The 18,238-nt window shown below is 27.6% G+C and overlaps 1 protein-coding gene across 1 annotated transcript in view; it reads left to right on the plus strand.

The window, feature by feature from the left end:
- LOC100197240 (disco-interacting protein 2 homolog C) overlaps positions 1-18,238 on the plus strand; it is a 78,869-nt gene that overhangs the window by 26,525 nt on the left and 34,106 nt on the right. The window contains exons 10-17 of the mRNA XM_065799390.1: positions 3,843-3,937; positions 4,087-4,197; positions 4,274-4,507; positions 5,828-5,930; positions 9,909-9,973; positions 10,414-10,507; positions 17,663-17,782; positions 17,931-18,045. Coding sequence (XP_065655462.1) covers positions 3,843-3,937; positions 4,087-4,197; positions 4,274-4,507; positions 5,828-5,930; positions 9,909-9,973; positions 10,414-10,507; positions 17,663-17,782; positions 17,931-18,045 — 937 coding nt within the window. The remainder of the gene's footprint in view (positions 1-3,842; positions 3,938-4,086; positions 4,198-4,273; positions 4,508-5,827; positions 5,931-9,908; positions 9,974-10,413; positions 10,508-17,662; positions 17,783-17,930; positions 18,046-18,238) is intronic.

The raw sequence follows: 18,238 nt of genomic DNA on the forward strand, positions 1-18,238 counted from the left end.
TAATGATGAAAAGTCGAAGCAAATTCAAAAAATAAAATAAAGCAAATAAAAAAATAGCTTTGATGATTGCTTTAGATAACCAACCATTTAGTATTACTGAAGATGATGGATTTATAGGTTTAATGGCTTTTTTTACCACCAAGGTACCTAATACAAAGTAGGCATTTTTTTTTGGATACATCGCTTCCTTAATTGTATGAGCAAATAAAAGAAATTTAAACACAAAGCTGTACTCTATGCTTCACATTTTCCAGAAGATTACACAGGAATCAACATAGCTGGAAAATTTAAAAACATGTTAGAGAGCTGAGAAATTAATGCATCAAGAAAACATATTTAAGTCAAAGGTAGTGCTGCTAATATGTTTCTAGGCAGTAAGCTTGTTCAAATAACATCAGTCCATTGCACAATTCACTTATTGTAGCTTGTGATTAAGGATGCAGTTTTATCCCAAATAATAGTGATAGATTTATTAGCTAAAGCACGTCGAATAGTAGGCCACTTTAATCATTTATCAAAGGCATGTACAGAATTTAAGTTACTGCAACAACAACAAAATGAAAACACACCTCTACTTTTGGTTCAAGATGTGCCTACTTGCTACTTGGAATGTGTGTACTTAATGTTAGAACGACTTCAAGAACCTAAAATAGCAGTCCAAATGTATTTAGCTGATCAAAATGAATTGCCAACATTTACATCAAATGATTGGAAAATCACTGAAAATTTATTACATGTTTTAAAGCTATTTTATGAACTTACTAATGTTATGAATTCTGAGCTTTGCAGTTTATCAACAGCAGTTCCAAATATATGTACTTTACAAAGCTTTTTATCAAAAGTTGATCAAAAAGATGATTCAGTTCAATTAACAAAACAACTTATAGAATCTTTAAATGAGAGATTCTTTTTTCATGATAATCTCAATAAAACAAATTTGTTAAATAAAAATTGTTTTACCCACCGTTATTGGTGCTCACTACAAACTCAAGTTTCTTCCCATTGATAAGCGAGAACAAACAAGATCAATGCTACTAGTTGCTGTAGTAACAAATCAAAAAATTATAAATGGACTTTCATCCAGCACCGCCAGCTCCAATCATTTACCTCCGAAATCAAAAAAAAAAAAAAAAAAAAACGTGATTTGGAAGAGAATGACTACAACTTTTGCTATTTAGAACTTGCAGAACATGAAGGAGATAATTTAGAACTTGCAGAATATGAAGGAGATAATTTAGAACTTGCAGAATATGAAGGAAATAATGGTAATAAATAGGGTAAGAGAATCTTTTTCTGTTTATCAAAAAAGTTTTAATGCTTTTAGTGGTACTTTGCTAAAACCTATTATTATTATGTCTTTTTTAATATTATCTATAGTATGTATATTGTTGGTTTGTTGATTTCAGTATTATATACATTTTATTTCATATTATTGAATAAAATATATGAATAAATAAATCATCTTTAGTACTTAAATTGTTATTATATTATAGAACAAAAAATGGTGAAATAAATTCTGATCAAGTCTCCCTTGTAAAAGCTGCTCAAGAAGTTGATGTTTTCTTTAATCACTAGGTTATAGAAAAAAATAATGGCGTTTTAAATTATTGGAAACACGAAGAGTTTCAACTGCTAAAAGAGTTAGCACTTAAGTTACTAGCACCACCTGTATCCTCTGCATTTTCATAAATATTGTTTTCAGAATATGGAAAATTTTTGAAAAAAGCAATCAAGGCTGTTACTTCAACATGGAGAAATGTTATTATTTATACATCATAAAGCAGATAAATTTATAAATGAGTAAAAGACTGATATATTTGTTGCGCATATATAATTTTAATAGTATTTTAGTAATAATAATAATAATAATAATAATAATAATAATAATAATAATAATAATAATAATAATAATAACAATATTGAATAGAAACCATTAACCTTAAATTATTTAAAAATGTAACATTTCTAGGTTTTTTAAATTTTTCGATTTTCAAAAGACTTCAACATGAATTATCCTGTATAGTAAAAACCGCATAAACTTATTATCTGGCTAGATACCGGATATCGAATATTACTCCTATTCGGTCTAGATATCCAGCCAGATAGCCTACCTGGGATAGATACCTACCCCTAATGATAGATAGATACCTACCCCTAATGTTTAGACATATGTCAAATAAAGATGCTTAGCAAAAAATTGCAATGATTGGAGCCTGGGAACAAAAAAGCAGTACAATTTTGGCCACAACTGTCTTAAATGTTTGTTTTTTTAATTTATTTAATTTTGTTTAATTTTTTTACTATTCTCAACTAATTTGATAATCAAACTTTAAATTTCATAGAATAATCTCTTGGCATTCGCAAATTAGGACCACATAAAACTTGTAACCCCATCAAATTGAGGAGTTTAAACCTCATATGGTTATAATTTTTTTGAGCTAATAGCTTAATTCTGTAAAATTTTAAATTTATCAATGAATAATTATTTTGTTGGGAATAGTAAAGAAAATACTTAATCAAATCGTTGCTCTCATGTTCAGGGCAGTTGTGGCCAAAATTTTAGGACTTTTTTATTCCCAGACTCCAATCATCACAATTATTTCTAAAGCATCCTTATTTGACATAAGTATAAACATATAAATGTTTCCAGTTTGCTCCATGTCTGGAAGTTAGCCATTTCAAAAACCAAAAAATGCTGGATTTGCCCGTGCATATTGTACATATTTATTACATATTTAGTTTTTTTTCAACAACAACAACAACAATAAAAAAAAACAATATGCAAATAATTGAATTTTTATGTAAAGTAACCCCCATTAAATCCAAAAATTGACTTTTTGTGTCATTTTTGTATAATTGTTAATTTATAAATCTTAAATGTTAATTTATAAATCTTAAAATTTTTTAACACAATTTTCACATTTCTTTCTCTTTTACTCAGTATTCCCCTCATTATTGCCAATTAAGAAATGGTTACTCATTTTCCAGAACAGTTCAGTGGATTAGCCTTCGGAATCCTTTTAAACAACATTGGCTCTTATTTAAATATATATCTTAATTTTTTATACCAATCCATTACTTTTTTGGAATAGTGGATTGATGCCAGATCTGGCCAAAATAAAGTTGGTTGTTCATGTTTTTTTAATTAGAGAGAGAGAGAGAATTTGTTTTTCCAAGCATTCAGTCTGATTTTGATTGTTTTGTTCACCACTTCCCTGTTTTCTGTTTAATTAGAACAGTTAATTTTGGGACTTAACATGTTTTTCAAATTGTTGAATAGGAGCACAATTGATTTATTATATAAAATTTCAAAACAATTTTTTAGACTTTTTACTCAACATTGCAAAAAACAAATCAGATGTAAACAAAACTAATCAGAGGTAAACAAAAAACAGATCAGATGTAAACAAAATTAATCAGATGTAAACAAAAAATGTCAGATGTAAACAAAAAACTAATCAGATGTAAACAATTTTTGATTTTTAGGCATTTTACTCAACACTGCAAAAAACTAATCTACAAAACAAAACTATACCACCACACAACAAACTTTTGTGTGTATCATTAAAACAAAACTAAAACTTAATGATTAAGTGGTTTAAAAAAAATCAATTTTAAAATTGTTCAAATTTCAACCAATCATAGTGATAGAATTCTACAATTAGCTAAAAATTGTCATTTTTTGATTTGTTCAGAGTTTTACAGCTAAAAATTGCTATTTTTTCACTTGTGTAGAATTTTACTGCTACAAATGACTATAATTTCTAAAGTTGTTCAATTGTTCTGATATATTCATTTTATAACTCATATTTTGAAACTTTAGTTTTTCTCTTTATGGCTAGGGAAGTTATTAACTCGCAGTTATAGAATTGCATATGCTTTGCTCCATAAAGTAGGAAGCCCTAAAGATGGCACTTCGATTATGTTAGAAGATAGGGTATTGATCAATAGTATTTTACTTTATATATTTTTATAGCAATTTTATTCAGTTCTTGAGTGAAATTTTAAATATAAAAAAATAATAAATACAAAAAATAAGTTAAAGCAAAAGCAACAAATTATAAACTTAATGGCTTTTTTTTTAAGGTTGGTTTGATGTATAGCTCAGATGATATTGTTGGTTTTACATGTGCTTTTTATGGATGTTTATTTGCTGGTGTTGTACCAGTTCCTATCCATCCTCCAATACGAAAAGATGTATGTGTTGAATTTAATCTGTAAAATATCTCTTCTCCATTTTTTTTTTTTTAATAATAAATGATTTTTTTTTTAGGATGCTGGCTTACAACAGATAGGATTTTTGTTGGGTAGTTGTGGTGTTCACTGGATGTTAACGTCTGAGTCATGTTACAAAAACCTGCCTAAAGAGGAAGGTAGTTCAAATGTAATTAATTTTCGAGGATGGCCAAAAGTACTATGGTTTTTTACAGAGAATCTAAGTAAACCTCCTAGAGACTGGCATCCCCCTCATATGGCTAAAGATAAAAAGACTGCAGCTTATATAGAAGTATTTTGGATTTTGAAATTAAAATTTTTTTTTTTTAAATATTTAAATGATTTTTAGTAGCAAGAAAATTTGTATTAAATAATTAAAGATGTTAGATATAATGAGTAGAATCTTGATAGAATATAAATTAATAAGGTGAAAATTAAAACAAAATAAAATACGAGAAAATAAAATATGAGAAAATAAAATACGAGAAATAAAATAGAGAAATAAAGCAATCAAGAAAATTTTCATTTTAAATTTAATATTGATATTAGAATGACTGATTTGTTTTGCATGATCACCCTTCTTCTGTTTCCCATCTACCTCCGCCAATATTTTCTTATGTAACAAAATTACAACAGATTTCAAAAATTTGATAAATTATTATGAGAAGTTGTTTTTCATTTTTTCCAGCTCCCTAATATACAGAACAATTTATTCTTATTTTTATTGTTGGCTGCAATGTTTTTACATTTATAAAAAGTTTTTGTTAAAGTTATCCCTAAGCTTTGCATTAGTTTTTACATTTGTTGCAATAATTAGTATTATACAAAAAAAAAAAAAAAAAAAAATTCAGTTGATGTGTGTATACTCCACTGTGCTTATGACTAAATCAGTTGACGAGTGTCCACTGTATACACTCACTGCATCTATATTTAATAATTCTGTTAATCTGTCAATAAAACAAAAACAAAAATAAAGTAAAACATTAGCAATGAATATTTAAACCAAAAACATTTTTTTATTAAAAAGATGAAAGATTTCTAGTCAGTAAAGTTACATTTTTATGGGTTTATAAAAAATGATTAAATTTAATTAGTTTCCTAAACTGTTTCTATAAGTTTTTTTTTTACTAGTTTAATGCCAAGATTGACGGTAGAACTAAGCTTAAGTTAAGCTTAAGATTGACGATAGAACTAAAGTTATAGCTGTTAGCTAATTTTGACAATTCAAGTTTGCTTAATTAGTGAAAAAACATTTCTCCCTATTTATATATATATATATATATATATATATATATATATATATATATATATATATATATATATATATATATATATATATATATATACATATATATATATATATATATATATATATATATATATATATATATACATATACATATACATATACATATACATATACATATACATATACATATATATATATATATATATATATAGGTGTGTATATATATATATATATATATATACATACATATACATATACATATATATATATATATATATATATATGTGTGTATATATATATATATATATATATATATATATATATATATATAATTTTTATATTATTGTACCTATTTTTATTCAGCATACAGTGGATAAAGATGGTAGTGCGCTTGGAGTTGTTGTGACTCGCGATGCCATGTTTATGCATACAGTGATATTAACTCAAACTTGTGGATATACAGAAGGTATACAAAAATGCACTATACTTTGTTTCATATCCTCATTGATTAAAAAATATTTTCTAAATTCTATTAAAAAAGATTACAATTACTGGCATACCTCAAATATACATAGATGGATCACTTAAAACTCCTTTAATTTTCCAGAAATTTCCTGATGTTTTTTGTTATTAACTTGAAAAAAAATTAGATAAAATTTTAAATACAACGTTTGCATTTAAACAAATATATTTTCTATAATTGAAGTTTTCACAAGGTCAATTTTTGTAACAATTTTTTTCTTTTTTTTCTTTCTTTTTAATTCATTCAATTTTAATAATAATCATTGTTAATGATAGACACAACAAGAACGTAAGCCATAGCCATCTATTATAAAATTGCAAATAACACCACTTGCAGTTTTGTCTTTTCACTTGACTATTGGTGGGCAGATGTTTTTAAGTGTAAAGAATATTTAGAGCTTAGTAAAATTATCAAGGCATGTCTAAGTATATTCAGTAGTCCTCACGTTGAGCAATCATTCAGCATGATGAACAACACAGTTAACAAAAAGACAAATCATCTTGATACTTCAATGTACTCTCCTATAGCTTTAGTATCAATTATTAGCAAACAAGGCCACATCACTAGGGTACAGAAACATCTGTAGTTATTTGCAAACTGCAAGCAAACGCTATTTTAAAATAATGAAATTCTATTAGAAAAATAGAAAAGTAAAAGAACATTTTTAAAATATATATTTAATTCGGGAAAAAAAATTGCCTTACATGACCAATGTAAAACAGGTAAAAATTCTGTTAATGATCATACAAAAAAGTGCAGAAAAGGAAAAGCTGATGAATGTTTTGCAGCAGAAAGTTTTAAGAATAAAAAGTATTAAATCCTAAACCGTTTGTCTGACATTTTATATTTAAAAAGTAAATAAACTATTACGCTTTGCAGATTGTTTACAGTAAAACTGAGATATTATATTTGATTTTAGAGAATTTTAGAGAAACGTAATTATTCAGTAGCTTTTAGTTACTTTATTTATCCCTTTACCAGCGTTCCAGAATTTACCCACATACCTTTGTTAATTTGTTGACTGTATAATTTTCCGGGATTTTCCAGATTTTTTATTAAAATAATGTACCAGGATTTTTATCAAGTCAAAAACTCATCTATGAATATGCATTTTAAATATAATAATAAACAATAGTGAATTCTGTAATGCACACATGGATCATTTTAGGTCAGTTCACCATATGCTTGATAACATAACCAGAATGTTTTTTGATAAAATGTGTTTAAATTTCTTTTTATTTATAATTTTTTTTAAAATAAAAGCAGTTTTAGTTTCTGTAATATTTGTTCAATATCAACAATTTTATCTTTTTATTATGTAATTTTAATTCAAAATAATTTAATTATTAAATAAATTTTTACTGAGAGAAAATCACAAGGAACAAGCCACATCATACATTTTAAATGGACTTTTTTATTTTTTTTTTATTTTTATTTTTATAATTCACCTTCCCAAGGCTGAGAAGGCCACTATAGATGAGAAGGCTACTTGTGGTTATAACCCTCTCTCAACTCTCTAACTCCAAAACATGAACCTTGAAAAACAAGGCAGCTACACAGAGAAACAAGTTGAGCGCGACTATCAGGGACATGGCGGGAATCAAACTCGGAACCTCTCGCTTATGAAGCAAGCGCTCTACCACTACACCACTACCGCATTATATTCACCGCATTATGTACCACTTATATTCATAGAAATAAAAATAGAATTAAAATTCTTTAAAAGAATTTAATGTTAAAATTCCATATATTATACAGCTATACAGTTCAGTAATTGAAACATTTACAGCAGTTCTTTGTAAGATTTCTTGAATATTTGCAACTGTGGCCTCTTGTTTTTAGACAACTCAAATTTTATTTGCTTATTATATCTTTTAAAAAGTTTAAAATTTGTATTCAGCTCTAATGGAACTTATTTGTTGTTCTACCAAATATTTTATTCTTGTTTTGAAATCGAGCCCTTTGAGAGAAGGAAAAGATTGTTGCACTGTAATAATTTTACTTTAATATTTGTATTTAATTTTATTTAGTAAAATATATCCAAATTAGGTCTTAGTAAAGCAATGATGATGATTCTGATTAATTCTTTTGGTTTTTTCAGAAGTCATCGACCACCATGGTGATTATTATCATTTTTGTCATTTTTAATATTAAAAACAAGTTTACATTTTACCTAAGATAAATGTTGAATAAATAGTTATTTTGAAGTTGTTATAATATGGCACAATAAAGATTTTATTTTTATACAGATTTGGTGTAAGTGGGGTATACTGTTAACATGAGCTTGTTGCTCATGTTAACAGTATACCCCACAGTATGTGAAACAGTATGTGAAAATGAGCTTGTTGCTTGCACTATTTAATATGCATACATATATTTGAGAAATATTTGTGTTTTAAATATGTATACACATACTTTATTAAATACTATATTAAATATGTATACACATACTATTCGTTAAACTTCACTAACTAATACTGCTATTTGTTTAACGAATAGTACTATTTTAACGAATAATAATATTTCTTTAATGAACAGTAATATTCATTAAACTTCAGTATCAAAGTTTAACAAATTACTATTTGCTATTGGATATTCAGTTAATGAAAGCACTATTCGCCGATGATTATTTTTGAAATAAATTGATTTTATTCAAAATATTTGTTAAAGTTAAACAGATATCTTTCAGCTAAATGTTGTAGTAAAATGCATAAAAATTTCCTTCTCAATTTTATAACTTCAAAGCACAAACCTTGATGAACAACTTCTCTGAAAAAGAAGTTGATTTTATAAGTTTTTATTATTCCATTTCCAAAACACTTTACATATTTTTTTTCTTTGTCATACTTTGATAAACCTTTTTATGATTTTTTTTTTTTTTTTTTTTTTTTTGTTATTTCACCTCCCCAAGGCCCAGAAGGCCACTACAGATGAGGAGGCTACTTAATTTTGGTTATAACCCTTTCTCAACTCTATAACTCCGAAACACGAACCTTGACGAACAAGGTCGCTGCGCGGAGAAACAAGTTGAGCGCGGTACTACCAGGGACGTGGTGGGGATTGAACTCGGAACCTCTCGCTTATGAAGCGAGAGCTCTACCACTACACCACTACCGCATCATTTAGATTTATTTCTATAAAATTTTTAATGCAAAAGTAATTAGAAGAAATGAAATACTTATAATTTTTTATATCAATGGGTTTGTTAAAGTTTCAGATTTGGATATTTTAGGCATCTTAATATATACTTCATTTTGTTATTTGAAAATATAACTAGATGATAAACTTATTACATCATTTTAAAATTAAATATTTAAAGGGATCCCAAACTTCAGAGACATGTTGTGTCATGTACTAAAAATCATAAGAATAAAACACGCTTTAATAAATTCTGTAGATTGCGACATATATTATGAAGACTGTTTGGCCTACAACAAAACAGAGAACAGGCAAGCTTTGACTAAAGCAAAAAAGTTATTTTTTCTTGGTATGTGTTTATTCTTTTGTTTTAATCAAAAGAATTTAACCCAAATGTTTTTTTTTTATCATTCTCTTTAATATGAACACAACATGTCTTGGAGTTTGGGATCTCTTTAAACAGAAGCCTTGGTTTTAAGGTATTTTTGTCTTAATTTTTGAATTCTATACCCTGAAAAATAGTCAGATTTTTTCATTACTACTAAATAAACATTGCAAAAGTTAACTTGGTGATGCAATGTGTTTATGAAATAGAAAGTTGAAAACAAGGTCCAAAAAAAAATTAGGTCAGAGTTGCAAATCAGTTTATTTTGTATTTTTTGCTCTGTCGTTAAAACTTTTAAGTTTGAGTTTGTTTTTGTATTTATAATTTAATATATACTTTTAAACTTTATTTTTCTAACCTTCAGAAATTGATTTTTTTAAATTGTTTTTCTTTTATAGGAGAGGTTATGCTCAGCATTGTAGACTTCAAGAAAGATATTGGTTTATGGCATTCTATTTTTGCTGTAATATTTTAACTGATTCAAATTCAATATGTTTTATTTTATGATTACTGTTGTTATTATCACATACCATATATCTAAAGTGATAAAAAATGTTTAACTGTTTAATCAAAAATTAATAAACTATTCAGACATCTATTATTATAAACAAGTCAACCATCTAATATTGTAAGTAAGTCATCTATTGGTTGTGTATTTAGCAATTATAATAACATAAACTAACTTACTTTCTTGACAATCTTTATCTAATGAAATGCTTTAAATTATAGCAGGACTTCAGCTTGATCAATTTCCACTCTAACTAGGGCAGTGACATACTCATAAAGATGTATTTTGTGTAATATATCGCAGAATATAAAATCTATTTAAAGTACAAATAAAAATGCATAAAGTGTCTTTATGCTGCTAGTAATATTTTTTGTTATTGTTATTTTTTTGTCTAGAGTATTTTAAATGGTGTACATGTTGTGTTTATTCCTCCTAATGTTCAAATAAATTTTCCTACAATGTGGCTTCAGATTATCTCAAAAATGAGAGGTAGTTATGTTGAGTATTTTAATTTTTAATTTAACAAAAGTATACAATAATTTAAAACTTTTTAATGTGAGCTTATTCTATTGTGTTTTGTAATAAAACTGAATAAACAATTTTATTTGTACAATTTAAAGGAGGTGGGGATCTAAAGTTCTATATATTTTGTTGAACCAGTTATTCTTAATTTTTTTGAGAAAAGTTATTTAAAATAAACTAAATTTATACAGATTAAGTTTAGTTTGATAATTTCCTTTTGATTACCCTTCTACTTCTATTTTTTATTATTTAAAGATATCAAAGAATCTAAACTTATACCATTTAAACTTATACCATTTATATAATCTATTACAAAGTTAGCATCTGATGTAGTTGCCTCTCTTTATTGTGCTTGTCATATCCTGATTCCATTTTCTCTATAAATCTCTTATTTGTATGCAATACTATTGTTATATTTAGGTTGATTTCTCTAATAAGACCCTCTTTGTTTTAGACAAATCCAAAATTGTATTGTATATATTCTTGAAAATATCTGCTAAGCTTGGAACTTTTATATCTGCTAAGCTATGTTGAATACTTCCATATATTCCATATATGTTGAATAGTTCCATATATATATATATATATATATATATATATATATATATATATATATATATATATATATATATATTAGGGATATCCACTTTGTCGGTCATGTCGGAATTTTAATACACAGTATGGCAAATGAGTGGCGCAAAGGTTATATTTATATATGAAAAAAAAAATTTAATGGGAAAATGACTGCAAGTATTAGCACCACTGGTCAAAAGTTTCATTTTTTGTTATTTTTGACCAGTTTTATACCAAGTTAGAACAATATAGTTAGAACAAAACCAAATAAATCAATATAATACGATGTTTTAATCAAACCGAGTAATCAATAATATATATTTTAAAATAGTATATATTTTAAAGCTACTGTGTTTACAAATCAATTAGATCTTTTCAGTTTTATAGAAATGTAATGAATTTTTTACAAAGAGATATTACTGGGTAGTCCTGCTAGAGTAAGAGGATCCAAAGCAACAGGTACTGTCTGTGAAACAATTAATGTTGGAGCAATGGCAGTAGGTGACTCCTTGTGCGCATTTTTTGTCTTTTTTTCTGGTTTTTTCCAAGTATTTTTCAGTTAGCGTAGGTCCTGCAGCTTTTGTTCACTCTTGACACGCTCAATATTGTCTTGGCTAAGTTTTACTACTCTTTCAGACGAATCGTTGACCACAACAGGTTTAACAAAATTCTGGATATCTTGGAAATTCTTTCCAAAAGATTTGTAGAAGTATCAGCTAGATACATTTTTCCATATTATGCCCTAGAATAATGAAGATTAACCATGAATCGGTAGAAACATAAGCAACTAGAGATGGGGAATGATCGTTATGTTGTAAAACACTGGCAACATCTGGAAGAACTGCTCTGACTCTCATAACTTCATTATTGTTATGGTCATCTTTCTCGGTTAAGTATAGAAACTTCGTCATTTCTTCCATATCCTTGTAATGGCTACTGTTGGAAGAGGCTAGCAACATTACAACTGTAGATGGATCTAGGTACCAGGTATGATTTTCCCATGATTTGACAATAACTTTGGCTGCAGGCTCAAATTTAGTATAGTGGCACATCTGCCAGTAGTTCCTCTGATCCTATAGAAAATTTAGGTATTGTTATTCAAGTATTAACATTTTAACTATTATGATAATTTAAGAAATTAGTTGATATAACAAACCTGAAAGGCAGCAAAATCTGCAAACTCCCATGTCAGGAGCCATGGAGCCCAGAACAGTGCAATATACTCAGCCATCCTATTAATCTCTTTGATAATGTTTTCCCTCAGATTAATGATCAGTCTAATCCTTGGCAGCAGTAGCTCAAACTTCATGAAGTAAAGAGCCTTGCCCATAAATCTTGCATATGAGATGGCTCCAGTTTTGTGAATGCTATACCTAGTAGCCTCATCTTCATCAAGATACATAATTATAAGCTCAGCTAATCCACAGTATTCACCACATTTATCCAACGTCTAATTAAAAAATCGAAATAATAAAAATTTTAGAAACAATAGTATAGATGTACAAAAAGCTATTGTTAGTTTTTAGTCCTTAAAAATTTTATTTGTTTAACTTACCTCACTGTTTCTCAATATACCTTGGTCCTTGAGGTGTTTGCAGGTTTTCAGTGCTAAGCACGCTTGCACTGTGGTGAAGCAGTAGTGTCAAAGCAGCGCCCATGAAGGAACCAACCAATTTGAAAAGAATCAAGCACGCTTTCACTGTGATGAAGCAGTAGTGTCAAAGTTAAGCATGCTTGCACTGTGGTGAAGCAGTAGTGCCAAAGCATAGCCCATGAAGGAACCAACCAATTTGAAAAGAATCAAGTAACTAAAAATTGATTCTCTCCTGTTCCATGATCCAATCCTGGCACACCAAGAAGGTGGGTCTCATTGTTGAATCTTATAAGGACACACATACGGTTTTTTGCCTCATCTGTTGCACCGGTAAGTTCCTTAATGATTTTCCCATCCAAATATAAAATTAATTTTACTTATATTACCTCTCAGAATAGCTGCATCCTCCCATATGATTTTGTCAGATATTCTGTGACCTGAGCTGAGAGATAATGTAATACCATCAATATTTCCACCAGCACTGGTAGCGACAGAATTTATAAGTGCATTTGCTTGATTGTTGGAAATTCCAATTGCAGTTCTAGCAGTTTTTGACACAATATCTCTAGGGAATATGAGTACCTGACCTTTAGCAGCTTTCTTCTCTTTGAATCGAGTTATCTCAAAATCCTCATCAAAACTTCGATCAGTACACTCAAGTTCACAATTATCAAAACTAACTTTATTTTCAGTTGAAAATCTTGCCAATATTTCTGTTTCTGCCTGAACAGAAAAGATTTTCTGACTTTCTCTTAATTTTGCTCTCGCATTGGCCTACTCAAAATCAAGTTCCCCTATCACCATTTTTCGACTTTACATCTGGTCCTGAATAAAAAGTAAATCTTCTTCCTTGTCCGATATCAGTATACGTCTATGATACTGTAAACTTCTGCAAAGAATTTCCAAATCATCACTAAAAACTTTAACAAAAAGTTGAGGTAGGTTATTTAAGATATAAAAAAGGACTGCTAAGGTTTATTCAGTTCACTTTACAGAAACACATTAGTGCCCAATAGGAAAAATTTGTTAGTCAAAGTTTACTTTTTGATTTACAAGAGTTTATGTTATTGCTATATTTTCAATCTTGACTTATATGTTAAATTTTGTCCATTTTAGGCACTTCTTTATTCCTGTTATCTTCTAAAGATATCTTAAACTTTTTTTGAGTACCATTATAACCAACTCCCACTTTGTACTGAAATTTTTTTACTTTTTTATACTTTTTTACATAATTCTCAACTTAGGCTTTCAGGTTGTTATCAGAAAGGACCCTGGAGTCTGTCCTTCTCCATGGAACCAAAATTCCAGAGAGAATACAACCAAATTCACAGCAAACACTATCTTCAATGCATGATAATTTAAACAAAAAGCATTTTTTGTATAATATTGTATAAATATTCTTTAAACATTTTGGAGTGAGTATAAATACATTACAGACATTTTATTTGATGTTAGCCAAAAATATTTTTTTGGCTAACATCAAATAAAATGTTGCTTATACGTATTGTTAAAAATTCTCACTTATTTTGATGAGAAAAAAAAGCTAACCTGAATGTTTTGTTTACAAGCGGACAAGCAAATAAATGTTTCAGCGCTATCTTTGGAAATCTGTCTCTTAGGAACAGGTAACATCGGATAATGTGCTTCCTCAGGGGAAGCTGGTTTCTCTCCATCTTTTCCAAGGTAGCCCCTACAAGGAATCTTGCCCTACGAGTAGACCATTTAAGAACATTTGGTTTCTTTTTTTTTTCCTACTACATGTTCTTTACTGGAATCCTCAGTTCCAAGTCTAGGGACATTTCTTGATACCCTTGTTGTCATTATTCGTTTTATCTGACAAAAAGATTTTAGGATTAATAATTTTGCTCCATTTTTTTTTATTTTAAAAAACTATTTAATTAATATAATTATTTGATAATAATATAATAAACATATTATAAACAAAATAATATAATAATTAATAATAATAATAATAAACCTATTTAGTTAAGGAAAACCAACTTAAATTAAAAACCTAATAAATATTTAAACCAGAAATTAAAAAACTGAAATATTTTTTAAATTAATGATTTATCCGTTTTTTTTTTAAATGATGACAATTGATATCAATTGCATAGTTACACTGTAGAAAGCTCTGGAATATTTTACGTGGTTTTTGATTCCCATTGCTCTCAATAAATTTGTTAATATGTTAAGGGGTTTTAAATGACAATTTTTATGTTATATTTGAGGATTGTTTTTCAATATAAATTTACATAAGTATTTGTAAAAACCAAAGTTGGATTTTGTGAAAATAAAAAAAAATGTTAATTTGTTGTTGTGATAGAATAAGAACCGATCAAAAAAAAAAAATTTGTAAACCTTATGTTTTGCTGTTTTATGATATTTTGGCTTTTTTGGAAATAATAAAATAGGTTATATAACTTGAATAGTTCTTATATACTAATTCTTTATTATACTGTTCTTATATACTAATGTTGGTTATGGTATGAGGTTTATTTTTCATCTTGATTGATGGATTCTCTTAGCGCCAGTTGCTTGAAAATGCCCTAAAATCCTCGAAAAAAGTTTAATTTTTTTTAAAACAGTTGGCACTAATACTAGCCGTAATGCAAACACGAAGATAAAAATTCTACACTAATAATATGATACCCAGATATTGTTTTTAGGCATACTGTGTATTAAAACTCCAACATGACCAACAAAGTGGATATTCCTAATTTAAAAATTTTATTCTATTAAAATTTAAGTTTTTTTTTCTTATTTCTGTCTAAGTTCTGAACATCAAAATTATTTTTATTAAAATTTTAATTAAATTGACCTAAAATAGTTTGTCTTTTCAGAATAGAAAAAGTCAGTCAAATATAAAGCTAAATTTTAAGAGTGGATAAAAGACAATAATTATAAAAAAATTTATTTGAATAAGTATTAGGTTATTATATTAGGTATGTTTGATTGCAAAATTGTTAAAATTCTTTCTTGTTAGTTTTCCAAACCGACAATCCTATGACACCTTTTCTTGTGGAAACACTTTAGAATTTACTGAGGCTAACTTTATTAAAATTTATCAAAAAAGTAGTTTTGTCTGAAGCATCTACAACTTTTAAATTATTAAAAGTTGATATCAGTGATGTCAAAAATCAAGTGTTGGTTGCAAATATTGATCTTGGGTTTGGAATAAAATATGAGTTGCAGCAACTAAAATCTAGAAAAAAAGTTACTGATGCACAAATATTATAATTTTAAAACAGAAGTTCAACAGTTTTTAGTTACAATTTGCAAACATATGGTTTGAAAAAGTGTGCTAAACTTATGTTTTGCCAGATACTTATTATGTTTATCACCTTTGGACATGGTGGAATCTCATGAGATGTGTGAACTGTATTTTGACAAGTTGTTGCTGAAATTATTAGCTTATAAAAAGGTATCACCTTCAGCTGCTGATCAAGCCAAATTGCAGTATTCACAATTTTTAACTACTGTTGTGAAAGTGAACGAGAAATTTCTTGGGTTCAAAAAAAAAGGTATAGATTGGATTCTTTTTTGGTTCAATATACAGATGCTTCAAGATTCAAGGACTTAATGAAAATTAACTAATTGTTACTAATATTGTCTCATGGCCAAGCACAAGTAGAGCCTGGATTCAGTATAAACAACTAACTTTTAGATAATAATATGCTAACTGATACTCTTGTTGCACAGAGAATTGTACATGACCACATGTGCAGTGAAAATATAAAATCGTCCCAATTAGCTATGACAACTAAACTTCTGGGACATGTTAAGAATGCACAAAAACTATACTTTAGCAGTCAAAAAGAGAAGTCCTTGAAGGCCTTAAAAACTGACCGTGATACTAAACTGAAAAATCTTAACAAAGAGATTGCTAGTTATAACGAACAAATTCACACCCTTGAAGTTACCATACTTTAGTTCAGATATGATGCAGATGAGTATGCATTGCAAGCGGAAAAGCAGAAGTCATTGATAAAAATCAAGTCAACAATTCTAAAATCTAATGTGCTAAAGAGAGTTGCCTCTGAAAAGCAGATTTACTTGAAAAAATTACAGCAGCAAAAAAAGTACTTATTGACAAGAAGGCTGAGATTTAGACTTGGATGTTTAACTTTTTCAATTGTTTTGTTTTTCTGATTTGATTATTTCTTTATATATATAAAATATAATATAAGAATAAAGTATAATATAAAATAAAAAGTTTAGTTTTTGAAATTGGCTGTGTATTTTAATGATTTTTGGTTATTTATTTTTTGTTACTTAGTCATTAAGTCATCTATTTATTACAATGTTAAGTTTGATAAATTTATAAAGTATGAAATCGATTTGTTTCAAGTTAATATTTTTGAATGTGTAGAGATGTTAGATTATTTTAAACAACAGTGTTTGGGCCCTAATTTTATCTTAATTAATTTAGCTAGGCATTATTACAGTCTTTAAATAAAATAAAAATTTTTTAGTGCCACTTTATTTTTGAAATCCTCCTAAAATCTCCTAAGCTTTTTATCCTTTTTCTTTCAAATTTCCTGATAAATCTCCTTAAAAACCTTTAAAAATTTCCTAAATTATCCTAAATTATCCTAATTTTTTCAGGCAAAAAAAGTGTGGCCACCCTGATATAGTACTAAAGCAAGCCAAAAACCTATTGTAATTCATCAACTCTAACTTGAATTTTTTTTTTTGTATTAAGCTGATACTTTGCATAACAAATAATGGTATTATGTATAAAATAATATTATCAGGATACAATACTCTGGAAATTGATAGTAGCCATATGGCTACTGTAAAATAAAGGGTTAAACATTATCATTGATGTCTTGTAGAATTATGTAAATAACTCAATTAAAATATGAAAAAATATATATAAATAAATGCTTCATAATGTTACATTTCTAAAGATATATTGTTCACTATTTTTTATATTGTTAACTATGTTTTAGCAACGTGCTGTGTTGTTGCATCCAAAGATCTTCATTACACATTACATCATGGTCGAGAGCAAAAAGATTTTAATTTATCATCACTGCGGATGTTATTACTTTCAGATAAAGCCAATCCTTGTAAAAATATAATTATATTAACATTTATTTATGTTATTAATAATATTAATATAATATGTCTTTTGTTACTAAATTTTATTAAGTTGTAGTTTAATTTTTTTTCAGTTCATTTTTTTTTAATTTTTTATTAGTGTAAGTTTTACTTTAGGGGCACTTTCTGCTTGTGATTCATTTTTTAACTTGTTTGAAAGTAAAGGATTACGGAAGGAAACTTTATGTCCTTGTGCATATTCTTCTTCAGCGTTGACAGTTGCAATAAGAAGGTTGTTGTAATTCATAGTAGATTTTTGGTTTAATTTAATAAAGATTTTGTTTATCTTTTACTGAGTATTTATCATTGCATAAATTTTTTTTAAACATATATATATACACCCTTCGGAATGCGGAAAAATGAGGTCGACAATAATCATTGTCGTCAACATGCTTGAGATCAGCTCAACATGCTTGAGATCACCT

Source organism: Hydra vulgaris, chromosome 06, assembly GCF_038396675.1.
Source record: "Hydra vulgaris chromosome 06, alternate assembly HydraT2T_AEP".
Taxonomy (NCBI): Eukaryota; Metazoa; Cnidaria; class Hydrozoa; order Anthoathecata; family Hydridae; genus Hydra; species Hydra vulgaris.